The sequence below is a fragment of the Phocoena sinus genome, chromosome 5 (genome assembly GCF_008692025.1).
Source record: "Phocoena sinus isolate mPhoSin1 chromosome 5, mPhoSin1.pri, whole genome shotgun sequence".
Taxonomy (NCBI): domain Eukaryota; kingdom Metazoa; phylum Chordata; class Mammalia; order Artiodactyla; family Phocoenidae; genus Phocoena; species Phocoena sinus.
Window position 1 is genome coordinate 26,174,198 of NC_045767.1, and position 24,268 is coordinate 26,198,465.

The 24,268-nt window shown below is 38.5% G+C and overlaps 1 protein-coding gene across 3 annotated transcripts in view; it reads right to left on the minus strand.

Moving 5' to 3' along the window:
* Positions 1 to 24,268, minus strand: part of UGT8 (UDP glycosyltransferase 8) — a 93,787-nt gene that overhangs the window by 54,186 nt on the left and 15,333 nt on the right. Inside the window, exons 1-3 of one of the 3 annotated variants that reach the window (XM_032633696.1) lie at positions 23,427 to 23,461; positions 8,119 to 8,147; positions 6,101 to 6,924 (exon numbers count right to left, since the gene is read on the minus strand). In XM_032633696.1, the coding sequence (XP_032489587.1) occupies positions 6,101 to 6,922 (822 nt within the window). In that variant the 5' untranslated portion in view covers positions 6,923 to 6,924; positions 8,119 to 8,147; positions 23,427 to 23,461. Of the gene's footprint in view, positions 1 to 6,100; positions 6,927 to 8,118; positions 8,148 to 23,426; positions 23,462 to 24,268 lie in introns of those variants that run through there. The other 2 variants (XM_032633695.1, XM_032633697.1) reach the window with 2 other exon arrangements.

Below are 24,268 nucleotides of genomic sequence, written 5' to 3' on the forward strand. Positions count from 1 at the left end.
TTTTTCCACTTTGCTACTTTGCCGCAGCCCCTGGCAAGTTGGTATAAAAAATTCCGTAAACAAAACATGAAATAGGTAGCTTGTCTCCAGTGCCACTGCTTCTTCAGAAGCTCATGCTCACTCCATCCTCTCTGTCAAAATCTGCACTCAGGAATAGATCTGACAACCTCATTGACAGTAGCAATTTAACTGTTTGGCTTGGAATGAGACTACTTGTGAAGAATATCATTCTAAAAACTGGTGCCAACAGCAATTTAATGATGAGAACTATCATTTGTAGAAAATGATCAGTTAAAAAATATTTCCTTTGACATCGCCAGCATTTGAATTAATATCTAAACGAACAATTCTGCAGGGCACCTTAAAGCTTAAACACTTAACAGCAGAGGGAGGAAGGTGTTTAAAAATCATGTCAGACTCTGCAATTTCAATTATATTCGGGTCTCCTAATGTATCAGGAAACCCTTTTCAGCCTCTGATGCTTACAGAAGCAACTGATTAGCTATTTAAAACCACAGTGCTTCTTAGAAAATTAACACTATCAGTGAACTAAACAGTCACTTATTGATGTTTGCAACAGTGCCTGATTTACTTCTTGGATAGATTCACTTAGCCAGGTAATCTGGTTTCTTACTACAAAATAAAGACAGAAATATGTGATCAACCTACAAAACCTTTGCAAGAAATATCTGCAACAACATTTACATTACTGAGTTCCCACAGGGAATCTATTATTTATGCCCAACTATCATGTTGTGGTGAACATTTAAGCTAAGAATCAGTCATTGGAATTAAATCATTCATCTCTTCCAAATATTAGAGTTCTCAATTTTCCGATCCCTGCAAGCTACCAATATAGCACAGTAGTACTGCATGAATGAAGACATCCTAAAAAATTATTTGTGAGTGATGGTCTCCAACATAAGGAACTTACTATAAAAGATATATATTTTGATTAAATGATACTTATTTAAAAGGGGACATTTTAATCAATGTGATACAATGGTTATAATTTTATCTCTAGCCTAATATTTCAAGAGATAACTTATATGCAACATACTATTAAGATGGCCTTCATTTCCCACATCTGCTGTGCAACCCTGGATCAATCTGTTAGCCCCAAGGACTCTGGTCCCATAACTCAGCTAAGACATCCATTCACTCTTGGGGAGGTCAGCTTTCCATTTCCATATGTAATAATAAGTAATGGCTTCTAGGTGACTCAATGAAAACTAAATAAAAAAGCCACTGTCTTGCTTCTTGGTTTTATTCTTCTTCTCATAACCTGATCTGCTCACAAGTGGGTTAATCTAATGAATCCATTGCACAATGTCTCTTTTTTCCCCCCAAACCTTTCTCTGTGAGGGAGTTCAGGCAAACTACAAAATGACAGTCTGTCATGACACTGTCCTTGGCCTCTTGCTCTTTCTTATCTGTTTATCTCTTATCTGTATCCTTCCCCAGGACTGTGTTTCCCTAAATTAAGAATGTCTCTACAAATGGTGAAATGAAAATGCCTTTCATACTCCTAGCCTGGCCATAAAGCACCTCTGAGGTCCACCAAATGAGTGCCATACCACCCCAAATCATCTTTAACACAGCAACAGCTGGCCTGACTTGCATTACTAGCCCTGTTCACATGTATGTTTGGAACATAGTAGAGACCATTTAGCTCACCAGTTGGGTAATGTATGACGATCTCCTTTTCTCAATATCAGTATCATTAAGTGGCTATTCTAATTCATTAAAATAACTTGACCTGGAATGTTTGGTTACTTAATGGCTGCAATGGCATCTGGACATAACTTGGAATAAACAAATAATGGTTATAATATTAACAACACTGTTGTACTAGTTCAATCACCTATTTTTTGGCAACTATTTCTCTTTGATGCAATTCATTTAATTTTAAACATTCATTGAGTGGCTACCATTTTCCAGGCACTCAGGGTACAGAGGTTACCCACCTTGGTGTCCACCCTTTATGGCATCCACACTCTAGTTAGGGAGAAAGCCGTGTGAAAAACCAATAATTAAGGTACAATCCATTAGGTGCAATTACGGTTCAGGGCTATAGAAGCTGAAAAGTGGCTGAGGTCAACTGCTTGACAGGGCTAGACCATTTCCCACCAATGGGAAATCATCTAAAAATTATCACCTGAAACATGTGAATTTTAATCATCAAAAGACTCCCTAAGTAAATGTACTATTCTTTGGTAGTATTATTGTTATTACCCCCAATCAAACCACTAAAAGTCACCCTCTATAAGATGTTATTATTTCATTCACATTTAATACTTGAAGGACCTCATCAAATAGGGATCTATTTACAGACCTCCTTCCTGACCTAAGTAAAGCTTTTTATTTTTTTAATTTGTTTCCATGTTCTCTACCACCCTGTAAAGATAGAGATAAGCCACTATATGGATATAATCCAACCTAAACCTCTTCCCCTTAAGGACATTTTAAGGCCTCCTACTGTAGGCAGCCCGGTAGTAAATAGTATAAGTTAGGCGCGTGCATTTAGAAATGATTCTATTATCAAGGCAGACAATTTCTTCACTCTACACCAATGCAAAATTTTGTAATCAAAAGCATTTGGATTCTGCCTGATTTCTATCATTACATCTGTAAAGCACAAGGAAGAGTCCAAACGGTGTAATGTGACTCTCATATTAAGTCCTCACAATCTTTGAGGTAGCAAATAAAGATTAGCAAAATTGTCTCTGCATAGTTTTGTATACACTCTAAATGTGTAAATGAGTAAAATGAGTGACAAGAGATGCAGGCAGCTTGACAAAATATCTAACTAATAGCAAAACAATCCACTTGGCTTTGTTTAATAGCAAAACAATTCACTTGGCTGTGCCACAAACTCTGGCCTGGACCAGACACTCAAATTCTTTTCATCTCCTGTGTGACAAACGAATTTTTGTATTTTGAGGAGGAAAAATAGAGCTGAACTAGATGCTCTCTAGAGTTTCTTTGGGCTCAAACATTATGAAAGCTCCTGGAAAATGTCTTTTAGACATTTTCTCTATCTTTTCATCCCAGGTTGTGAAATGAAATCCCACTGTCAAATCATTTCCAGACATCTGGAAAATTTAATCCATTGCCAGTGTAAGATACCAAGGCAGTTAACAATTAAGCTGTTATTAGTGAATCATGTGTTCTAGGAGGCCACTTGCTGGGCTCTATTATTTTAGTGTCACAACCATGACCTGTAAGTAATACCGGCATTTGAGAAACTCATTAACTTTCAGAAACCTGAGGTACAGTTTACTGTATCAGACAAATCTACTAGAGAAATCGCAATAGGAACACACGTGTTCCTACACATATAAAGCCTCACTAGTGTGAGGACTATATGAAAGGATAAGACACATCATTCTTCAAAATACTCCCTATTGAAGAACTTTGTAAATGGCACACTGAAGTGAAAAAGGCCCTTCACACTTATAACCTAACAGATTTTCCATGATAATAATATACTTATCTGGTCCACATACATAACACATGCACATGCCCGATGTGTATGTATCTGAGTGTGACACCTAACTGTCACAGCTAAAGCAATAATTGTAAATAAAGAGCACATTTTCAAAAGAATCATTACAAAAAGCCCAAAGAGGAAAAAAGAACAGGAAAGCCCACAAAGTAGGTCAAGCCGGTGTCAAACTAGAAATCATGGCAAATCAGAAAACATTTTGGGTAATAACCTTATATGAGGCTCCAAAAACCACACAAAAGATGCTTTTAAAGTAAAACAAGGTAGAGTAGCCCCCCCTTTATCCACAGAGTATATGTTCCAAACCTCCAGTGAGTGCTTGAAATCTTGAATAGTACTGAACCCTATACATACCTTTTCTTTCCTATACATCCATACTTATGATGTTTAACTTATAAATTAGGCACAGTAGATTAACAATAACTAATATAAAATAGATCATAATATACTGTAATAGAAATTATGTGAATGTGGTTTCTCTCTCTCTCAATATCTTATTGTGCTCTACTCACCCTTCTTGTGATGACACGAGATGATAAAATGCCTACGTGATCAGATGAAGTGAGGTGAATGACGCAGGCACCGTGACACAGAGTTAGGCTACTGTTGACCTTCTGATGATACATCAGAAGGAGGATCATCTGCTCCAAGCGATGCTGGATCATGGAGCCATTACGATGGCAACGGCTGGATGTCAGGAGCAGACCATGTGGATGGCTGGGTATTCTGGGCAGGACAGAGCTAGGCTATGGGAGATTTCGTCAAGCTACTCAAAATGATGTGCAACTTAAAACTTATGAACTGCTTATTTATGGAATTTTAATATTTTCAGACCGTGGGTGACCGAGGATGAAGCTGCAGATAAGGGGGGACTACCACAGTGAAACTAACAGGCATAAGGACCCATGCTACTTGACTAAGCATACAATAGTATTCTGTACTTATATAGATCAAGCCACTACAACTCAAGAAAAATGTACAGGGATGGAAGAAAAAAAAAAGGCAATCAGAAGATTCCTTATCATTGGTTCCTTCTTCAACCTGAAGAAGGGAGATAGCATTCGAACAAAAACCCAAAGGAGCAAGCAGAAGGGCAGTACCCTGGTTTGGGAAAAGATGAAGATTTGAGGGAGTACGGCTGATCTGACTGACATTACGAACGACTCAGTTAAAGCAGAGACAGACTTGCTTCCAGGTCTCTTGGAAGCTGCTTCTGAAGTTTGATTTTAGTTACCTTTAAGAGAGGGATAATACATCACACAGTGACTCTGGCAGAGACTATCTGGGATTCGAAGTGGGCTTAAGTAAATTCACAAATGGCTGAGACATGCTGAGACTAACCCCTATCCTTCACAGCTGGTGTCAGAGAGAAGGCCTGAGCTCACTCTCACAGCCTCTACCAGCGGCATCCAGGGCTTACGGGCCAAAGATCTGGCAAGTTCTATTTCTTCATGTTACATGAAATATATCAAAGTATTATTTATTAAATATGCTTCTAATGGAGGTGTTAAAGAAGTCTATAGGCTGTATATTCCAATCACCTTATGTCCCCACGAGAAAATTCTGCCTAGTGATTGTGCTTACCTGATACCTATAGGAGAAAAACTAGATTTACTCTTCATCAAGGCCCTGGCAGATTTTTTCTTAAATGTAGTGACCAGAATTAGGGATGAACAATTTAACAGTTGTCGTGAGTGGCTACTTTAAGAATTTTAAGAGTAGAAATGGTTGCAATAGCAAAAATCATAGAACAGGCCCTACACTTCTGGTAAATGCCATTAGATGTTGAGATTAAATCCAGCATCAACCTGAGGTTAGAAAATCCCCTACAACAACCAATACGCAACATGGCTCCTGCCAGTTTGAGATACCTAATAAAAAAACAAACTAGGATGGAGGACAGAACACAAGGGTATGTGCTGACAGCTCAGCCAGCAAAAAGAATTCAGGTTTGACTCAGAGTAGAAGGGTTTTGTTAAGACATAATTAATTCCATCTTTGAAATGAAATCACAATGGGGCATGATTTCTTTAAACAGTTACATTTGCTTACTAACTTAAAATTAGTTAGCTTCCTAGGCGAAAGGAAGTTACTACCTCATTTTCAATGTTGGACATAAACTTTCTAGTGGTCAGGACTGCTGAAAGAAGAACCACTATTCACGTCATCCGACTTATTTGAGTTCTCAGGACCTAACCTAGATGCAGACAACTGTGTGCTTTCTGGGGGAGACAGAAGGATCTCTGTGTTTAATTAAAAGCAAAATCACTCACACTCATTAAAACGAACTATCTAACTACATTCTCTGTTATACTACAGTTATAACTTAATCAAAAATCTACTTTCCAGTCTACTGACCATATGGCAGAGTGGCCTCTCGGGATTACCGAAATGCTCCTCTGACGTAGGAATGCGTTCCAGGGGAGTGAGGCACCCACAGATAAAGGGACCTTGGTAGGCTCTGTGTCTTAACCACTTTTTAGAATAGCATTTGTTACCCGACAGTGCCCAGGTCTATCTCTTCAAAACTCAAAGCTGACAAACGGACATTTATATTTAGAAAAGATTCCCAAGGAGCTCAGCAAACCTTACTTCTGGTAGTGGGCTGGCCGGTTTGGTGAGGATCCCTCCTACATAAACAACATTAGGCAGAGTGGGTCTCGGAAACTCCAGTGCTACATCTGTACACAGCATCCACAGGCTGGACCCATGGACCAAGTCATACATGGACTTCTCCGGCAGCAGGTTGTACTTCTGCATTATCCTCTCATATTTGGGAAGAACCAGAAAGCTGACCCCTAATCTGGAAATGAGGTAAACGCCGGTGTTTTTCATCCTTTGCAGCAGGTTCATGTGGTCTGTGAGGAGTGAGTTAAACTCCGGGACGTAAGCTAATGGGGCAGGAGCACCCACTTCGGCAGGATACCAAAGGCCAGTTGAAAATACAGCATATTTAACCCCTAAAAGATGAGCTATCACAAATCCACACATGTCATTAGGGTCCACCAGCAGCAGGTCAAACTTTTCCTTTTTTAGACCCTGAATCAGGGCACGGTTGCCAACCATCATATCACAGTTCTTGGTATAGTGATCCAGTATGTCAAACAGTTCGATTGCTGTCAATCTCCCAGAGAAAATATTCCGCATTTTGGACTGCAGGAAAGCATCCGAGGTGGTACTGTTAAAGATCCCTGGGTAGCGCTGGAGGCTGTAATGATTAGATGGCGTGATGTCTCTGCCTTCAGAGAGGAGGAACACTGTGTGATGCCCACTCTCGTGCAAGGCAGAGGCTAGTGTCTTGAAAATGTACATATGGCTTTCGAACATAATTGGCGGCACGATGATGATTTTGGCGGCCTTCGCTATCCCAACAGCACTCCACAGGAGCATGAAATACGGAGTGTAAGACTTCATAGCTGAAATGACAACCAGAAAACTACTGAAAACAGAATGCAACCCTTACCATTCAAAACAACCACAAAGACACTTTTTCAAAGTATTTGATGATCCAGTACTTTGCCTAAGGATCACTTTTAAAAATTATCCCAATGTTTGTTCTAGTTGCCTCTTTATTTTTGAAAGGTATTTTTCAAAGTATAGAATTGACAGCAAAACTGGCATAGACTGAAATATATTTAAAATGTATCCGTTTTGGAACACACAATTGCATCAATAATGGAGAACTAATTTTTTTTTTAATTTGAAACAAAACCTATAAGATTGAATGACAAAAGATCTCTCTTCTTTGAATAATAGCTATGAGGTATCTATGAAACATCTGTTTATCTTTTAATTGAACATCAATGTTAATCCCAGGAATTAGAGCCAAGACTTCTTATTTCCAGGTATATCAGCATGTATGTCTCTTTTTAAAGCATTTTATGACAGCAGTAACCTTCCCAGTTATGACTAAAGCATACCAAAGAAAGATTATGTTTTAGAAAATAATTATTTCAAGTAGTAATTCTATAGAAAATACACTTTTTCACAGGAAAAAAATGACCTTGAATGTGACTTTCTCCTTTATCTAAATACCCTTAAGTATCCTGGCAGACTCTGTTTATGTAATTTATATCAATTTGCTGATTCATTTCAGGGCATTATCTAGAAGAGAAACTTTTAATAGAAATGTTCAAGAAAGTTAACTGCATCCAGTAAATGTTTGTGAAAGAAGTGACTGATGAGTGACTATGTCCTTGACTACACTTCCTGTGTTGTACCTGTAACTCAGGTGCAAAGGGCAAGTCAGATGATGGCTGTATCCTTGATGGCTAATGCTTCTTCTATGCTTTTGTGTTAATAGAGTATATACAATAGTTAGATTCATCCTCTATCATTTTTTAGAAATAATACCTATGGGGGCCATAGAGTATGCAAACTCCCCCTACCTATCCAAAATAATTTTTTCTTAGACTCTAAATTAGCCTCCAAATAGGGAAAGACATGAACAATAGTCACCCATGAGAACTGGACACTTTTACTTCAAGAAACAACTCAAAATAGATTTATATGCAATCACCAAATCAATATCTATTTTTACTCATTATCATATATTAATCATCCTAATTGTACAAATTCCCACCACGTAAATGCAGTTTAAACAACTATACCTTCTCAACATTCAAACACTGCAAGCAACCTAAAAAAAAAAAAAAAAAAAAGAAGAAATCAATAGCAGGCAATGATAGATTCTTCCAATACCAAGATTAAACTATAAATATTTCCAGGTGCTTTTTCCCTCTCTCATTACAAGGAAATTTTCAAACCATTTCTAAATGATACTACATCATTAAGAGTAAACAGAAGTAATATGCTTTATAAACATATAAAAGTCTATGCTAAATGTTGCTTGAATTAACGTGAGGGCTTTAAAAAATAAATTTGGAGAAAACACTGTTTATGTAGCAATAAAGTAAGTTTATTCTATAATTACAAGGTCACTGAAGGAAGAAAATTAAGCAACCAATCTTGGAGAAAACTTTCCAGGTCTTTATTCTCCTGTGTTGTCTCTCCAATGTGTCTCTCTGGTGTAGCCTCCTTCCCATGCCAAGGAGGAAAAATTAGGAATTTTAAGTAGACATGTTATTAATTTTAGGAGCGAGATTTATGTAGAAACAGCTATTACAGCAGAACTGTCCACTGCTGTGATTAATAGTGCCTGTTACTACATGCATGTCCAAGAAGACATGCAGGATGATGGACCAATGGTAGGCAACTGCTCTGCTGACTGTGTTTTTCATTTAGCTGAGCAGACTCAGTTCCTTCAGCTGCAGTTAAAACTATTACTTTATCATAAATCACTAAGAAACAAAACAAAAAAATAATAGTAGGGAAACAAATCCTTTTACCATGTTTCTTATTTTTTTCCCTTTTTAATTTTATTTTAGTACCTACTGCAAAGTAAAAAGAAATTGCACAAAATGATGATTTAATGCACAATTGCTTACATTCTAGAACAGCACTATCTAATAGAACGATCTGTGATGATGAAAATGTTCTATCTCTTTACTGTCCAATATGGTAGCCTCTAGGGAGCAGCTAAAATATGATTAGTGTGACTGAGGAACTGACTTTAAATTACTACTAGTGGCTACTGTACCAAAATAAGGTTAGAAAAAGTACATAGATTCTGTACATAAAAATTCTGAAAGTAACTATTCAGAAATACCAATATTCATGTGATAAAATATCTTCTAAAAATAATGTCTACTAGGCCTGCATGTCTTCATGAAAAAAGACATCACCAACAAAGAAGCATCATTTGCACAAGCGTGTTATTCGCTGTTCAAATACAAAGTTCATTATGAAGGGTTACAACAGCACTTTAACCTCAGATCTCTTTCATGGATAACAGAATGACTAACGCAACTACCAACAAACGGTGAGATACTTGCTAGTCCAGAAGTATCAGAATGTGTCTATTGATAAGCTGGACTTCATAAATACTAAAATTTCTCCTGAGAAAGATAAGGTCAAGAGAATGAGAAGATAAGCAATAGACTGGGAGAAATATTTGCAAAAGACATATTTGATAAAAGGACTGTTATCCAAGATACGTAAGGAAGGAACTCTTAAAACTCAACAATAAGAAAACAAGCAACCTGACTTAAAAAGGGGCCAAAGACCTCAACAGACACCTCACCAAAGAAAATACATATGGCAAATAAACATAAGAGAAGATGTTCCATATCATATGTCATTAGGAAAATGCAAATTAAAACATAATGGGAAACCACTACACATCTATTAAAATGGCCAAAATCCACTGACAACACCAAATACTGGAGAGGATGTGGAACAACAGGAACTTTCATACATTGCTGGTGGGGATGCAAAACAGTCTTTGGAAGACAAATTGGCGGTTTCTTACAAAACTAAACATACTCTTACCAGACGATCCAGCAATTGTGCTCCTTGGTATTTACACAAAGGAGATGAAAACAGATGTCTGCACAAAAACCTACACAGGAACGTTTATAACAGCTTTATTTACAATTGCCAAAACTTGGGAGTAACCAAGTACACCACCTTAGGTTAAGTGAATAAATAAACTGTGGTTCACCTATATAATGGAATATTATTCAACACTAAAAAGAAATAAGCTACCAAGCCATGGAAAGGCAGGGAGGAAATTAAAATGTATATTTATTAAATGAAAGAAGCCAATCTGAAAAGCCTACATACTGTATAATTCCAATTACATAAGCTTCTGGCAAAGGCAAATCTCTGTGGAGATTTAGGCAATCTCTAAAGAGATTGGTGGTTGCCAAGGGCTGCAAGGAAGGGAGGGATGCACACGTGGAGGCACAGAGGATTTTTAGGGTAGTGAAACTGTTCTGTAAGATGTTACAATGATGGATACATGTCGTTATACATTTACCCAAACCCACAGACTATACAACACCAAGAATGAACCCTGTAAAGTATGGACTTCGGGAGATAACGATGTGGCAACATTCACTGATCAAAACAAATGTACCTGTGGTGCAAGATGTTGATAGCAGAGGGAGGTGTGCCTGTGCAGGGGGAGGGAGGATATGGAAACTCTATGTATTTTCTGCTCAATTTTGCTGTGAACTTAGAACTGCTCTAAAAAGTAAAGTTTACTAGTTTAAGAAAAAATTTTAAAGCAACCTGAAATAAAATAATGAAAAGAAAATAAACTAGATGATAAAAAAAAGGATGTGGATGTATTAAATGCACTATAAACAAAATTAAATGAAACATGATATCCTAGAAAAACAGCCTACAATATACATAATAGACATTTAACTTCTATAAGCATTTTCATGAAGCCATTATTTAGGGCAGGAGAAGACTGTTACTAATTGCAAACATTTCGAGATATGTTAGATTCCCAACAACTGGAGACTGGTTAAATAAATTGTCGTTCATGCATACAATGCAGCCCCGAAACAACCCTGTAAAAGAACATTTAATGGCATGGAAAGATATTCAAGATTAGGTTACTAAACATGTTTATAGCATGTAGCACTCTGTAAAAGATATATACGTATATATACACAGGAATGCTAAACACCAAAGGGCAGTGGTTTTTTTCTGGATAGTATGAATTATAAGGGATTTTAATTTAACTTTTTCTACGTTGGACACATGTTACTCTTTTCTTAATAAAAATAATGATAAGTATTTTTTTAAATAATATGTGATGAAAAAAGATCTCATTCACAGTAACAAAAAGTATATAAAATACCTTTAAAATTAATTTAAAAGGATATATATATTTTGGCTATACTAAGTATGGCAAGCCTTTCCCTGAAGATATACATGGAAATAATACTAAGTGTATAGAAATACTATAATGGAATACGATATTCTAAAAAAGCTAATCCTTCCCATATTATAAATGGACTGAATAAATTCATCTCAAAATTCCACTGGATAGCTTTGTTTTGTTTGGAATTTGACCAAACTATAGCCATGTTTCTTGGTCAGAACAGGCAAGAAGAGAGAATACACTTTTGAAAAAGAAACAGTAATGACTTGGGACAGAAAGGTAAATATTAAAATACATTTTGTAATTAAAACATTCTATGTATATGTGTGGTGCATATATACAACGGAATACTAGTCAGCCATAAAAAAGAATGAAATAATGCCATTTGCAAAAACACGGATGCAACTAGAGATCATCACACTAAGTGAAGTAAATCAAAAAGAGAAAGACAAATACCATATGATATCACTTATATGTGGAATCTAAAATACGACACAAATGAACCTATTTACAAAACAGAAACAAATTCACAGACATAGAGAACAGACTTGCAGCTACCAAGGAGGAGGGGGCGTGGGGGAGGGATGGAGTGGGAGGGTGGAGTTAGCAGATGCAAGCTATTATATATGGAATGCATAAACAAGAAGGTCCTACTGTATAGCACAGAAAACTATATTCAATATTCTGAGATAAATCATAATGGAAAAGAATATGAAAAAGGATGTGCATATATATATATAGAAAGAGAGAGAGAGAGAACTAAATCACTTTGCTGTACAGCAGAAATTAACACATTGTAAATCAACTATACTTCAATTAAAAAAACAAAATAAAAACACTAGGGAAGTAGCCCAAGAATCCGGAGTCAAATCAATGGATCACAGTAGGCAGCCTGTAAGAATTTCTTGAATAGGAACATAATATGAGATGAAGGAAGTACAAGTAAATGAAGAAAGAACAACTCACTCAATATGAAGTGTGAAAAACTGGCTTTATATTTGCAAAACAAAATCACTACATTTTTTACCTTAGAGTTTCCCCAAAGTAAATCAGACAGAATAATGTCAAAATTTTTTTTTCTAATAAAGCCGTTAAAGAGTGTTGAGCTTTAAATGATCTCTGGAAAGTGAAAGATAATTCTGAGCATAAAACAAACGAAAAAAAACACTATTATTCGATTCTATTACATAATCATTCAGTATTTTTAGAATGTTTAAAACATCTGGTGCAAAGGTTTCCAGTCCAGGAGGGCTGACCGAACCCAAGTGTTTCTACTCCTTTCCTCCCAAAGCTCCTTTGGAATTATAGTAAAGAATATAAAAGGGAATAAATACCTAATACCTCTGAGAATTGACATGAGCAGGTGAGGTATGAGCAAAACTACAGTCATCAGTGGAATGGAGTTGTGACACCGTTTGTGTCAAAAATTTGACAAATAGCTTATTGAGAGAAAAGAATGCAGGAAGTCATGGCCCAGAACACACAGAGGGAAAGCCTGCAGCAAGGATGAAAACTGCTTCCAGAATGGCTGAGAGCTTGAGAGGACCCTGGAAGAGCAAGCACAGGGAGGACGAGCAAGAAATGAAGGGGAGGTGCTCTCTAAAGAGGAACTGAACGCGTTTCCCATCCATCACATCTCCCCTTCACTCCCGAAGAGGCAAAGCAGGGGCTGCTGCATTTACCCCCAAAAGTAAAAATGAAGACCAGTTCTCTAGAAAAAGTGGATAACCTGCCTAAAGAGCAGTGAGAGCTGATAACTCGGGCTAAAACCCTCCTAATGTTGGTGTATGGGAGGTGGCAGGTGGCTCCTCACCCGTGCACCCTACAGGTGGCACTGGGCACGTCACCCCTCCACACGCAGTCCAAACTCAACCTCCCAGTTAGTCCAAGGAGCTTAAAACTTGCTGAATGATTGAACAAATGAACAAACGAGATTTCTTCTTTCATGAAATCAGCAAGGATGTGATTTTTAATGATAAGGCTCAGTCCTTGCCAAGGCTATAGCACAGTCTTACGCAGTTGGTGAAAATGTAAATCGGCACAAGTGTTCTGAAAAACAACTGGCACATTATTTTACATTTATGAAGCTATCCTGAATCAGAATTACCAACATGTATGTACGAAGACATTCCCTGCACTCACTTCCGACAGCAAACAGGCAGAAACTACTAAGAATCCAGCAGTAAAGGATTGATCAAAGTATGGTATATCTTACAATGGAAAACCATAGAACCATCAAAAACCATGATTTGTAAAACAGTTTTAATTTGAGAAAATGCCTATAACATAATAAGAAAGCAAGAAAACAAAATTTTACATATACTTGATATATGCATACATAAAATGATTATAATGACAAAGTAAATATCAAACTGTTATCAATAGTAAATTTGGATTGTCAGATTGAGTGATATTGTTTTAGTTTCCTATTTATATATTTCCAGATCTCTGAAGTTCTCTACCAAAAATATATAATATTTATGACACATTCCTTCAACTTACACGCCCCTTGAGCGTGCCTTACACTCACTCTCCCTTTGGAGTCGAGTGTCGGAAAACATCAGTCTCTGTTTGCTGGGCCCTACTTACGCTCCAAATGATTACAGCCTGCCATTGGCTGCCCCACAACTCGGCCTGCACACTCATTGCCGAGGGCACTAAATATCTCCTAACTTTCACACAAATGCCCTTTTTTCCCGGCACTTATCTGATTGGACTACTCTCCCACCCTAAATACTACTGATCCCCTACCTGCTCCAAATTCTCTCTTGGCTTCTGAGATGCTACTGCTCCTTGACGGTACCTCACTGCCAGAATACTGAAGAAAATCCACAATGCAAAGACTCTAAAACAAATTTCATTTTGCACATCAGTCCACCCTTTCTTCTTTACATAAAAATTATTCCTAGGCCTGCATTCAAGACAAGAAACAATGCCAAGTTTAGTAAGTGTGCCCACCCCTCACCATATGGAAGCCATTCAACATTGAAGAGTGAATTAATTGGGGCAAAACAACACGGATAGCGGGGTGTACCTAAATGTTGCATGTGCAAAACACTCATTTGCAAAAGTGATCCCTCCAAGGCCCCCCAAAATTGTTGTAAACCCTTAAGAGCACCAGAAACAAATCAGATTAGCTATATATTGTCCCTGCTCCTAAGCAACAATGGTTCACATACGCTAACATTTAACACAGGAACACCCCAACGTACCACTGAGATTTTTAAAGATGAGAAATAGACTTCATGAATCCATATTGCTCCCATTTTCGCAAACACCAGAGCCTAACACCATACTAGACCTCTGGCAACCTTACTATTTCCATCTACTTATTTTTTTTTAAAAAGTGGGGGCATCACCTTTGGCCACCATTTGAAAGAATCATTTCTCTGTTTTTTTTCTATTTGAAGTTGGATTGCTAATAACTCTGAATTGAGCATACATGAGGATGAACTATATAGGAAGAAAAAATGACAAGCACATAAACCAAAGGAAAGAACTTAGGTTTTGACAGCCTACCATCCCAGCAGCTCAGCGATTCACAGTCTATCATTTTAAACAAGAAGTAATCAAAGTGTTTTCACATTAAAGGAAAAACAAGAGCTAATGGGAAATTTAAGATCATGTCTGTATGTGGTGAATTGGGCTATTTAGAAAAATGAAGTGAGTGACTTAGCCCTCAAAGCGGATTATGTAGTCTAGCAAGCTGAACAACGGAATTTCTTTGTGCTTTTAAGTTTCCTTGGCATTTAGTATTATGTGGACTGCAATAAGAGAAAATATATCAGTCACAACTGCCACCACAGGTTGACCTTGGTACTATATGAAATATTGTTGAGTAATTTCATCTCTCTTCAAAGCACCTTCTACAAGTAAAGCCTTGGAAAATGCCATCTAGTAAAATAAAAATAAATCCAGCAAAGTAAAAACTAATTGGGCACCATTACTAGTATTTTTAAATAAATGTAAATTTTATTTTAAAAATCTATTTTTCTCAGCACAATTTAAGCTCCGAAAGGGTAGAAACTGTAGTAAAAGTTGATGACTGTTTTATTCCCATTGCCTAACCACACAGTGCTCAATAAAGATTTATTGAATGAATGACTGCGATTGTGATTCTGAACCAGGATACGTAGCTGGACCACAGGCACCTCCACTAATGGCCTCGTTTTTGTCCTTTAATTTTAAACGAATGAATTTATAATTATATCTATTGCTTTACTTCTGAATAAAATTCTAAATCAAAAGCTTTGGTTGGCTTGAGGCATTGGAGTTAGTTACACATCTCAATCATGGAGAAAATTTCTGGGGTAATGGATACTGCAGCTGGAGAAAGTTATCAAGTTAAAGCACAGATTCATTACAGCTTTTCCTTAAGTCTAGGGGTCTTTTTTCATCTTATTTGTCAACTTCCTACACATTCACAGCAATGTTGTGAATGGCCAAGAAAATTACCACTTATTAAATAACAATAGAATATGAAAGGAAGCTGGAATTCGTTGGATGCCATGTATGGGCATGTAAGAGACAGCTGTGGCATATATTTTCCTTCTCTTTTCTAGTAATGGAATCCTCTACTTTAGCTTGGCTCATAGCCAAAAAGACTAAGGACATTTCCCAACCTCTCTAGGGGCTAGTTTTAGCCACAATGAGTAAGTTCTAGTAAATGGGCATGGGATGGAAGCATAGTGATATGTGCAATTCTAATTTATACACTTAGAGATTTCCCTTTTCACCTTCCTGCTGGCTGGAATGAGGACGTGGTAATGATTAACATCCTGGACCACAAGACAGAAGTACAAACCAGGAAAGGTGTAACAACAAAGACACCTGACACTGTGGAACCAGAGTATCAGCTCTGCCTGCTTCTGCCCATTGTAACCATCATCTGCGAGACAACTCAACTACCTTCTTAGAGTCATTGTTATTTTGACAGTTTCCAGCACTAGGGTGATCAACCATCCTAGAACTGATAGCATTTCCAGGATGCAGAGTTTCAGCACTAAAACTGGGAACGTACTGGGCAAACCAGAAGGAGCTGGTCACCCCATAGCTTGAAATCTATATCCTAACATAAAACTACCAATAAACAGCAGCTTGTAAAAAGAGCTGTACTATGTACCTTCCCTTCGTCACAGGTTTTATGAGTATTATCTCATTTTATACTGAGATAAAGACAAAAATAGTTGTTCCCATTTATAGATGAGGAGAATATGATTGAGAGTAAGACTGAAATAAGAAATTATCTAGTATATTGCAGAGCTTCATATCCATTTTTAATCCACTTTCATCCCACCATGCAAAGAGAGGAAGAAAACAAAGCTGAAAAAACATATTGTAACTGTGGTCAAACTGGGGGAAACTCAGCTTTATTGCTACAGAGTTGTTAAACGGCCCAGGTTTAAACATTCATCTTTCATAAGTAAACAATATCTTGTGTTCTGAAGTTAATTATGACCAACTATTTGCAATTAAACTATGAAAGCAAGGAGTCCCCTAAAATCACACTGTGAAGTGGGAACACGTTGACTTGGGGTGGGTGATGGGGAGAGATAATTCAGGAAATTAAGGCCACCTGCTGTCAGCTAATGATTCCCACCAAAAAAAAAAGCTGTGATCTGGCAGTAGTCTGGCACCTTTAATTAATCAAGAGGGCAATCTGGGTAAAAACCCTACATTCGGTTGGCTATTGGCAGTTAATAAAAAGAGAGAACAGATTTTCAAAATTTGCCAGTTTATCAAATTAATGGTTTTGATTCATTCAGAAAAATTAAAGACGTTTATTTGTTTGGAAGTGCACAGCTTAAGAGAAATGCAAACTACTGAAGGAAATAAACCATTAGCAATAAAGTTCAAAAAATTCATTTCTGCACTTGGTCCTCTGATGAGTGCCAAGGGGTACAGGAAAAGCCTCCTTTTGAAGGAGAAGTTGTAGGGAATGTTTTTGTTGTCATTTACTGTTGCTGTTGCTGTTGTAACACTCCAGGCTAGCTGTACTTACCACTTGTCTACACTGCCAGCATCTGCAATTACCTCTTCCCAGACATCTATAGTACAGGCAGTGAAGCTGTAATGAGAAACTCGATGCTATTCACTTAACAGTGATAGCTGGCCCAGGCCCACTTGGGATCCTTCTCTGAAATCATCAGGTAGGAAGGTAAGATAAAAAACAAGAAAATAAGAGAGAAAAGAAAAATAGGATCATATGGATACCAATAGACATTGCACTCAGTACTCAGTAAATTATATGTATCCAATTAATGCTCAATCATGGCAATTAAATTTAACTATATTAAACACAAATTTAATCGCCTAATGAAACGATTCTGACATGTTCACATCCAAAAGAAATACCCATGGTGCTAACTAAAAATGCAGATTCCAGGGTCTTTTCAACACACAGGCTATTATGAAGTCTGGGGAGAAATCCCCAAACCTGCAATTGTAAGAAGCAGCTGGAGATCTTGATGCAATTCAACCACCAGATTGAGAGACAGGGATCTCATACTTAATCCTTATGTGCAATAAGAGAAATACAAGTGATGCAGTGGACGTGTGGATCTGAAATTTAAAGACCTGATAAAGCTCAACTGTCCTGGGGCTTCAGAAAATGACAATGCCCAACCACAGATCCTGAGGAACCCAGAATAAACAAATAAACACTCCCCAAGTATTTTTAAATGTCCTGTGACAAAGTGCCTGCAATCTCTCAGGAGCATGTGAATACAGTTTTAGTAATTTATAAAGACATGCGGTACCTTTCAATTTTCATTCAGTTTAATATCACATATTCTACTTTCCCATTATCACTAAATTATACAAATTATAAGATAATTTGAAATATTAGTGTATTAGTAAAGTATTAGCAATGTCCCTTTGGATAGATAATTTAAATAAATGTCAACGTGTATTTAAAATTTTGGTGTTTTGAATATTTGTCATATTTAGGTAACCTAAGACTGTCTTTTCAGGCAGCTCACATCTCAAGTTGTTTACATTATGGTAATAAAATCATTTTAAGTGACCCTATCATGAAGTCCCTATAATTAAAGGAAAAAAATAAATATATATATGGCATGCATCTATGGATGCCCAAATCCACAGCCTCTGTAATTTAGGCCAAGTTATTTAATTTCTCTGCACCTAATTCGCTTCACCTGCCAGGTGAAGATATTAAATTAGACGGTCTGGAACATCGCTTACAATTCTAAAGCTTACTGAAAAATGGGATTAAGAATAAGTTTAATGAGACTGATATGATTTGGTTCACAAAAGTAGTTAAGACCAGATCAATGGATGCTGAGGAAAAAAATGAAGAAAAATGAAATTCACCCTGATTTTAAACTTTATGTTCTAGAGAATCTTTACTGTGAAGACACATTTCATAGGGATACTTTTAAAATGCAATTCTGATTCAGTATGTCTGGTACGGGGCCCCAAATGATTTCTTTCTGACGAGCTCTCTGGTGACACAAGATGCTGTAGGTGTGCACACCGCACTGTGAGTAAGCAAAGATTTAGAGTCAAGCCGAGAGGTAGAACGAAGAGTAATAAAACATGATCAATAATGAGGTCAACCAGCCAACAATACCAATAACCTACTGGAAAACAAATTGTTTTTCAATCACATATAAACAAGAGACAATTTGCTTAAAATAATGAAAGGACCTAATGGACTTAATATGCAATTTTTTTAAGGAACTGATATCCGGTAGGTGAGCCAATCTTCCAACAAACAGCTCCACTCCAGTGGCTCTCAGCTCTGACTGCTCATTATAATCATCTGGGGAGCCCGTGAAAACTAGAGACGCCTGAAAACCTGCCGCTCCCAACCTAGATCAATTAAAAATCAGAATTTCTGGAGGTGAGGCCCACCTAGGTCTTAGAGTTTTTTGTTTTCTTTTTGATGCTCCCCAAGGGATTATGATATTGAGAACCAGTGAGCTACACTTCCACAAAGTCATAGCAAAATACACAAAAGTAAACTAATCCAACCCACTTTTTTTGTTGTCTTTTAATAAATTGAGGAGCTTGTGTGTGTGTGTGTGTTGGCAAAACTAAGAATACTTGAATACCGCTAAACAACCAATTAGTAAATAAAATACAGTATCATGAATTTAGGTTATAAAAACTAACCAGGAAAAGTGTTAACCAGGAAAACATTTTGAAATTTACACTAGATTTTTCTTTTGTCCCTAAAATGATTAGAAATTTTTTCGTCACATGAGAAAATTGGAACTGGTTATATTTAGTATCATAAATCAATGGTTCTCAAACTTTAGTATGCATCAGAATCACCTGAAGAGTTTGTTATAACAGACTTTTAGGCCTGTCCTCAGTTTCTGATTCTGTAGATCTGGGAGGGGTCCAAGAATCTGCATATCTAACAAATTCCCAAGTGATGTTGATGCTGCTGGTCCAGGGACCATTCTGAGAATCACTGATAGAGAAAAAAGTTTGCAATTTTAAAAACCGCAATTTTTATAGATATCCATATCCATATCCACAGATACAGTGTGGATTTCTTTTTCTGCACCTCCTTAAGACCAGCTTGGTACCAGTTATCTCCATGCTTCTGCATCATGTGATCAACATTCAGCAAACAATAAGGAAATTCTTTGTTTTGATTCTGATCTCATCCTTAAACAAATGAGAAAATTTTCATAAATCGTACAACTGAGTTTGTATGAGGCTTTAGGTTCTCATAGGTATATGCTTTCTTAAAAAAAACTGATGGTTGATTAATGTTTTAAAATGTTTCATTAGGACTTTTTATAACTCTTTCATTGGGATTTAATTAGCAGAATACCACAATGAATGTGGAGGAAATGCAGATCAAATTATCTTCTCCCACAATGGGACAAAAATCACATGTGTGGGAAACAGCTTTTCAATACACCATTTCTTAGAGAATCTTAAGGCTTCAAAAATGTACTAGGATCACAAAAGATCATGGGATTGTTTCTCTTATTATTAATAATATCCTTTCTTTAATATCACTAGTTTAAGCGAATTTTTAACATTATCTACATTAACATTATAAGAGTCACAAAATAAATCCCCATGTGATAACTTAAACATGTTTTGGGACCCAAAATGTCTGGCCAAATATAACCAAAAAACAAACTTAAAATAATTCTGGAGATTTCCCTATTCAGTTCCTTGCAAGTCCTGTAGAGTGAACAAATAGCAAACTTCCCCACTGCTGTCTCATAAAACGCTAGTCAAATCACAAAGAGAAGGTTGTTATGGAGGATCAGATAAAACAGCAACCTTATATTGTTCTCCAGAAGAGGAAGATTTTGGTAGGCAGAAAATGCATTTCTCTGATACTCCCTTACAAACAAGTAAAAATGTAGTTTTGTGGCTTCTAAGCATCTAGGATTAGACTTGATAGTCAACACAATGAGGCAAGTCTAAAGAAGTCTTTTGTATATCATTGCCATTGTTAACAGTCTTGCAAACATAATATTAATATGCTTAAATATTGGTACTTAATATATTTGTTATGAAATGATGCCAACTATATGTTAAAATATGTATTTTCATATTTTATGAAATAAATCAGTCCCAATTTAAAAACCAAAGATAACTGAGTCCAAGCCCTCTCATTTGTAGAGAAAGGGACAAGGTCTCCAGCAGGTGGTTGCCAAGCATCATTTGGCTAGTTCATAGTTACTCATTGGCAGAGTCGGAACTAGCACTCAGGTTTCCTGGGTCCTAATCCAGTATCTCTTATCTATACCACATAAAGACTCTCCAAAGTTGCCACTGCCACATGCCAGATAACAGGCTTTTTCTTGAATTCTGGGATCCACAAAGCAAATCAGCAGTCTTTGAAAAGCCTTACTAATGACCTTCTTACACTTTTATACATAAAAACCTTTCAATTTTATACTAGATTTGAAAAGTCACCATGTATTTTGGCTCTATGGCAGCAGACTTCTATCATATAATAGGCTGCCTGTGAACGAATGTTTGGATTAATTCTTTCTTTTTTTTTTTTTTTTGTCTGTGTTGGGTCTTTGTTGCTGCACACAGGCTTTCTCTAGTTGTGGCAAGTGGGGGCTACTCTTTGTTGCGGTGTGCGGGCTTCTCATTGCAGTGGCTTCTCTCGTTGCAGAGCATGTGCTCTAGGCTCACGGGCTTCAGTAGTTGTGGCACGTGGGCTCAGTAGTTGTGGCCTGCAGGCTCTAGAGCACAGGCTCAGTAGTTGTGGCTCACGGGCTCTAGAGAGCAGGCTCAGTAGTTGTGGTGCACGGGCTTAGATACTCCGTGGCATGTGGGATCTTCCCGGATCAGGGATCCAACCCACGTCCCCTGCATTGGCAGGCAGATTCTTAAACGCTGTGCCACCAGGGAAGTCCCTGGATTAATTCTTATATGTTACAGATGCTCACTAGACAAACCTCCAGGAATTCAACATGTCTGGTTCAAAGTGTCTCCCCTTCCATGCCTTGTGAGCAGAGTAGGAATAAGAGTAGTACTGCATTTATGTAGTATCAAAATGATAAGCTAAACTACTTTTACTGGTAAAAATGATGAGAAAGCATAAAGCAGTTGGGCTCGTATAGAGGTTGGACAACTACTATACAAGATGATTTGAATAAAATGACCAGATCCTACTCTACTGATGGGCAGACTCTACCACCCTCCCCCAGCCCCCCAAACACACCTCTACCCACATCCCTACTGACAATTTGCAAGCCATTCACTGGGATTTCTCTTCTGAACTCCCCACCGAAGGCAAGGACATTATCTCCAGAAAGGCAGACAAATGAAACAGTGAGAGAGCAAAAAGAGGGAGCAGGACAGCCAGAGGACCTTGTTTCTGCATATTTAGCATTGTTTAGAAATGTGAACAAAAAGTACACTCTAAAGCATATACTAGTCAAAATAACAGTCACCTCTCAATGCTCTCAAGAATTATTTAAAACTGGCAAATAAGAGTCAGGCATCGCTTCTTATTAATAATAGTCTTTCCTAACCCATTAATTTCCTTTTTTTGAAGAGATTTCTTGGAATCTATTCTTATTCCTATTCCTACTCCCACTACCCTGCCCAGAAGAGATGGAAGAGGAGACATTCTGAACCAGAGAACTTTGGTAAGAGGGAAAAGAACTCGGCCTGTGCTTCTGGCTAATCGATATAAAACGTCTTAACTGGGGGGTGGGGGGAGAAGGGAGCATTTAAAAGCTTCAGAAGTCACAGCTTCCTAATATGTGTAATCATTCTCTTTTCCAACTACTATTCCTTGACATCAGCCATATTTATATTCAAATATAAACACAAATTAAAAACTAAATAGGGCTTCCCTGGTGGCGCAGTGGTTGAGAGTCCGCCTGCCGATGCAGGGGACACGGGTTCGTGCCCCGGTCCGGGAGGATCCCACATGCCCCGGAGCGGCTAGGCCCGTGAGTCATGGCCGCTAAGCCTGCGCGTCCGGAGCCTGTGCTCCGCAACAGGAGAGGCCACAACAGTGAGTGGCCCACGTACCACAAAAAAAAAAAAAAAACCCCAAAACTAAATAACACTTAATTATCTCTGTCATTATTTCCTCTTATTAGCCTTTCTTAGAATTAGCTGTGAATACACTTCCATCCATTAGAAGCCCCAGGCAAATTTTAAAACAAAAATCTACTAAACAATTAAGAATTTTAAAATGCCGAGTTCAAAGAACTATATATAATCTTTCTACAGACCAACTTTTTTCTTCTGTTGTAACTAAATGATACAGCAGTTTATACAGAACATTTCATTTAAAAACAAAGGAAGGGTGAGAGGGGTAAGATGGCGGAAGAGTCAGATGCGGAGATCACCTTCCTCCCCACAGATACACCAGAAATACATCTACACGTGGAACCACTCCTACAGAACACCTACTGAACGCTGGCAGAAGACTTCAGACCTCCCAAAAGGCAAGAAACTCCCCACGTACCTGGGTAGGGCAAAAGAAAAAAGAATAAACACAGACAAAAGGATAGGGACGAGGCCTGCACCAGTGGGAGGGAGCCGTGAAGGAGGAAACGTTTCCACACACTAGGAGCCCCTTCGCGGGCGGAGACTGCGGGTGGCGGAGGGGGGAAGCTTCGGAGCCACAGAGGAGAGCGCAGCCACAGGGGTGCGGAGGGCAAAGCGGAGAGATTCCCGCACAGAGGATCGGTGCCGACCAGCACTCACCAGTCCGAGAGGCTTGTCTGCTCACCGACCAGGGCGGGCGGGGCTGGGAGCTGAGGCTGCGGCTTCCGGTGGAGTGCAGGGAGAGGACTGGCGGGGTGAACACAGCCTGAAGGGGTTAGTGCACCACGGCTCGCTGGGAGGGAGTCCGGGAAAAAGTCTGGACCTGCCGAAGAGACAAGAGACTTTTTCTTCCCTCTTTGTTTCCGGGTGCGTGAGGACAGGGGATTCAGAGCACTGCTTAAAGGAGCTCCACAGACGGGTGCGAGCCGCGGCTAATAGCACGGACCCCAGAGACGGGAATGAGACGCTAAGGCTGCTGCTGCCACCACCAGGAAGCCTGTATGCGAGCACAGGTCACTATCCACACCTCCCTTCCGGAGAGCCTGTGCAGCCCGCCACTGCCAGGGTTCTGGGATCCAGGGACAACTTCCCCGGGAGAACGCACGGTGCGTCTCAGGCTGGTGCAACGTCACGCCGGCCTCTGCCGCCGAAGTGTCGCCCCGCATCCGTGCCCCTCCCTCCCCCCAGCCTGAGTGAGCCAGAGCCCCCACATCAGCGGCTCCTTTAACCCCGTCCTGTCTGAGCAAAGAACAAACGCCCCCCAGCGGTCTACACACAGAGGCGGGGCCAAATCCAAAGCCGAAACCCGGGAGCTGGGCAAACGAAGAAGAGAAAGGGAAATCTCTCCCAGCAGCCTCAGGAGCAGCAGATTAAATCTCCACAATCAACTTGTACCCTGCATCTGTGGCATACCTGAAAAGACAACAAATCATCCCAAATTGAGGAGGTGGACTTTGAAAGTAAGATTTATTATCTTTTCCTCTTCCTCTTTTTGTGAGTAT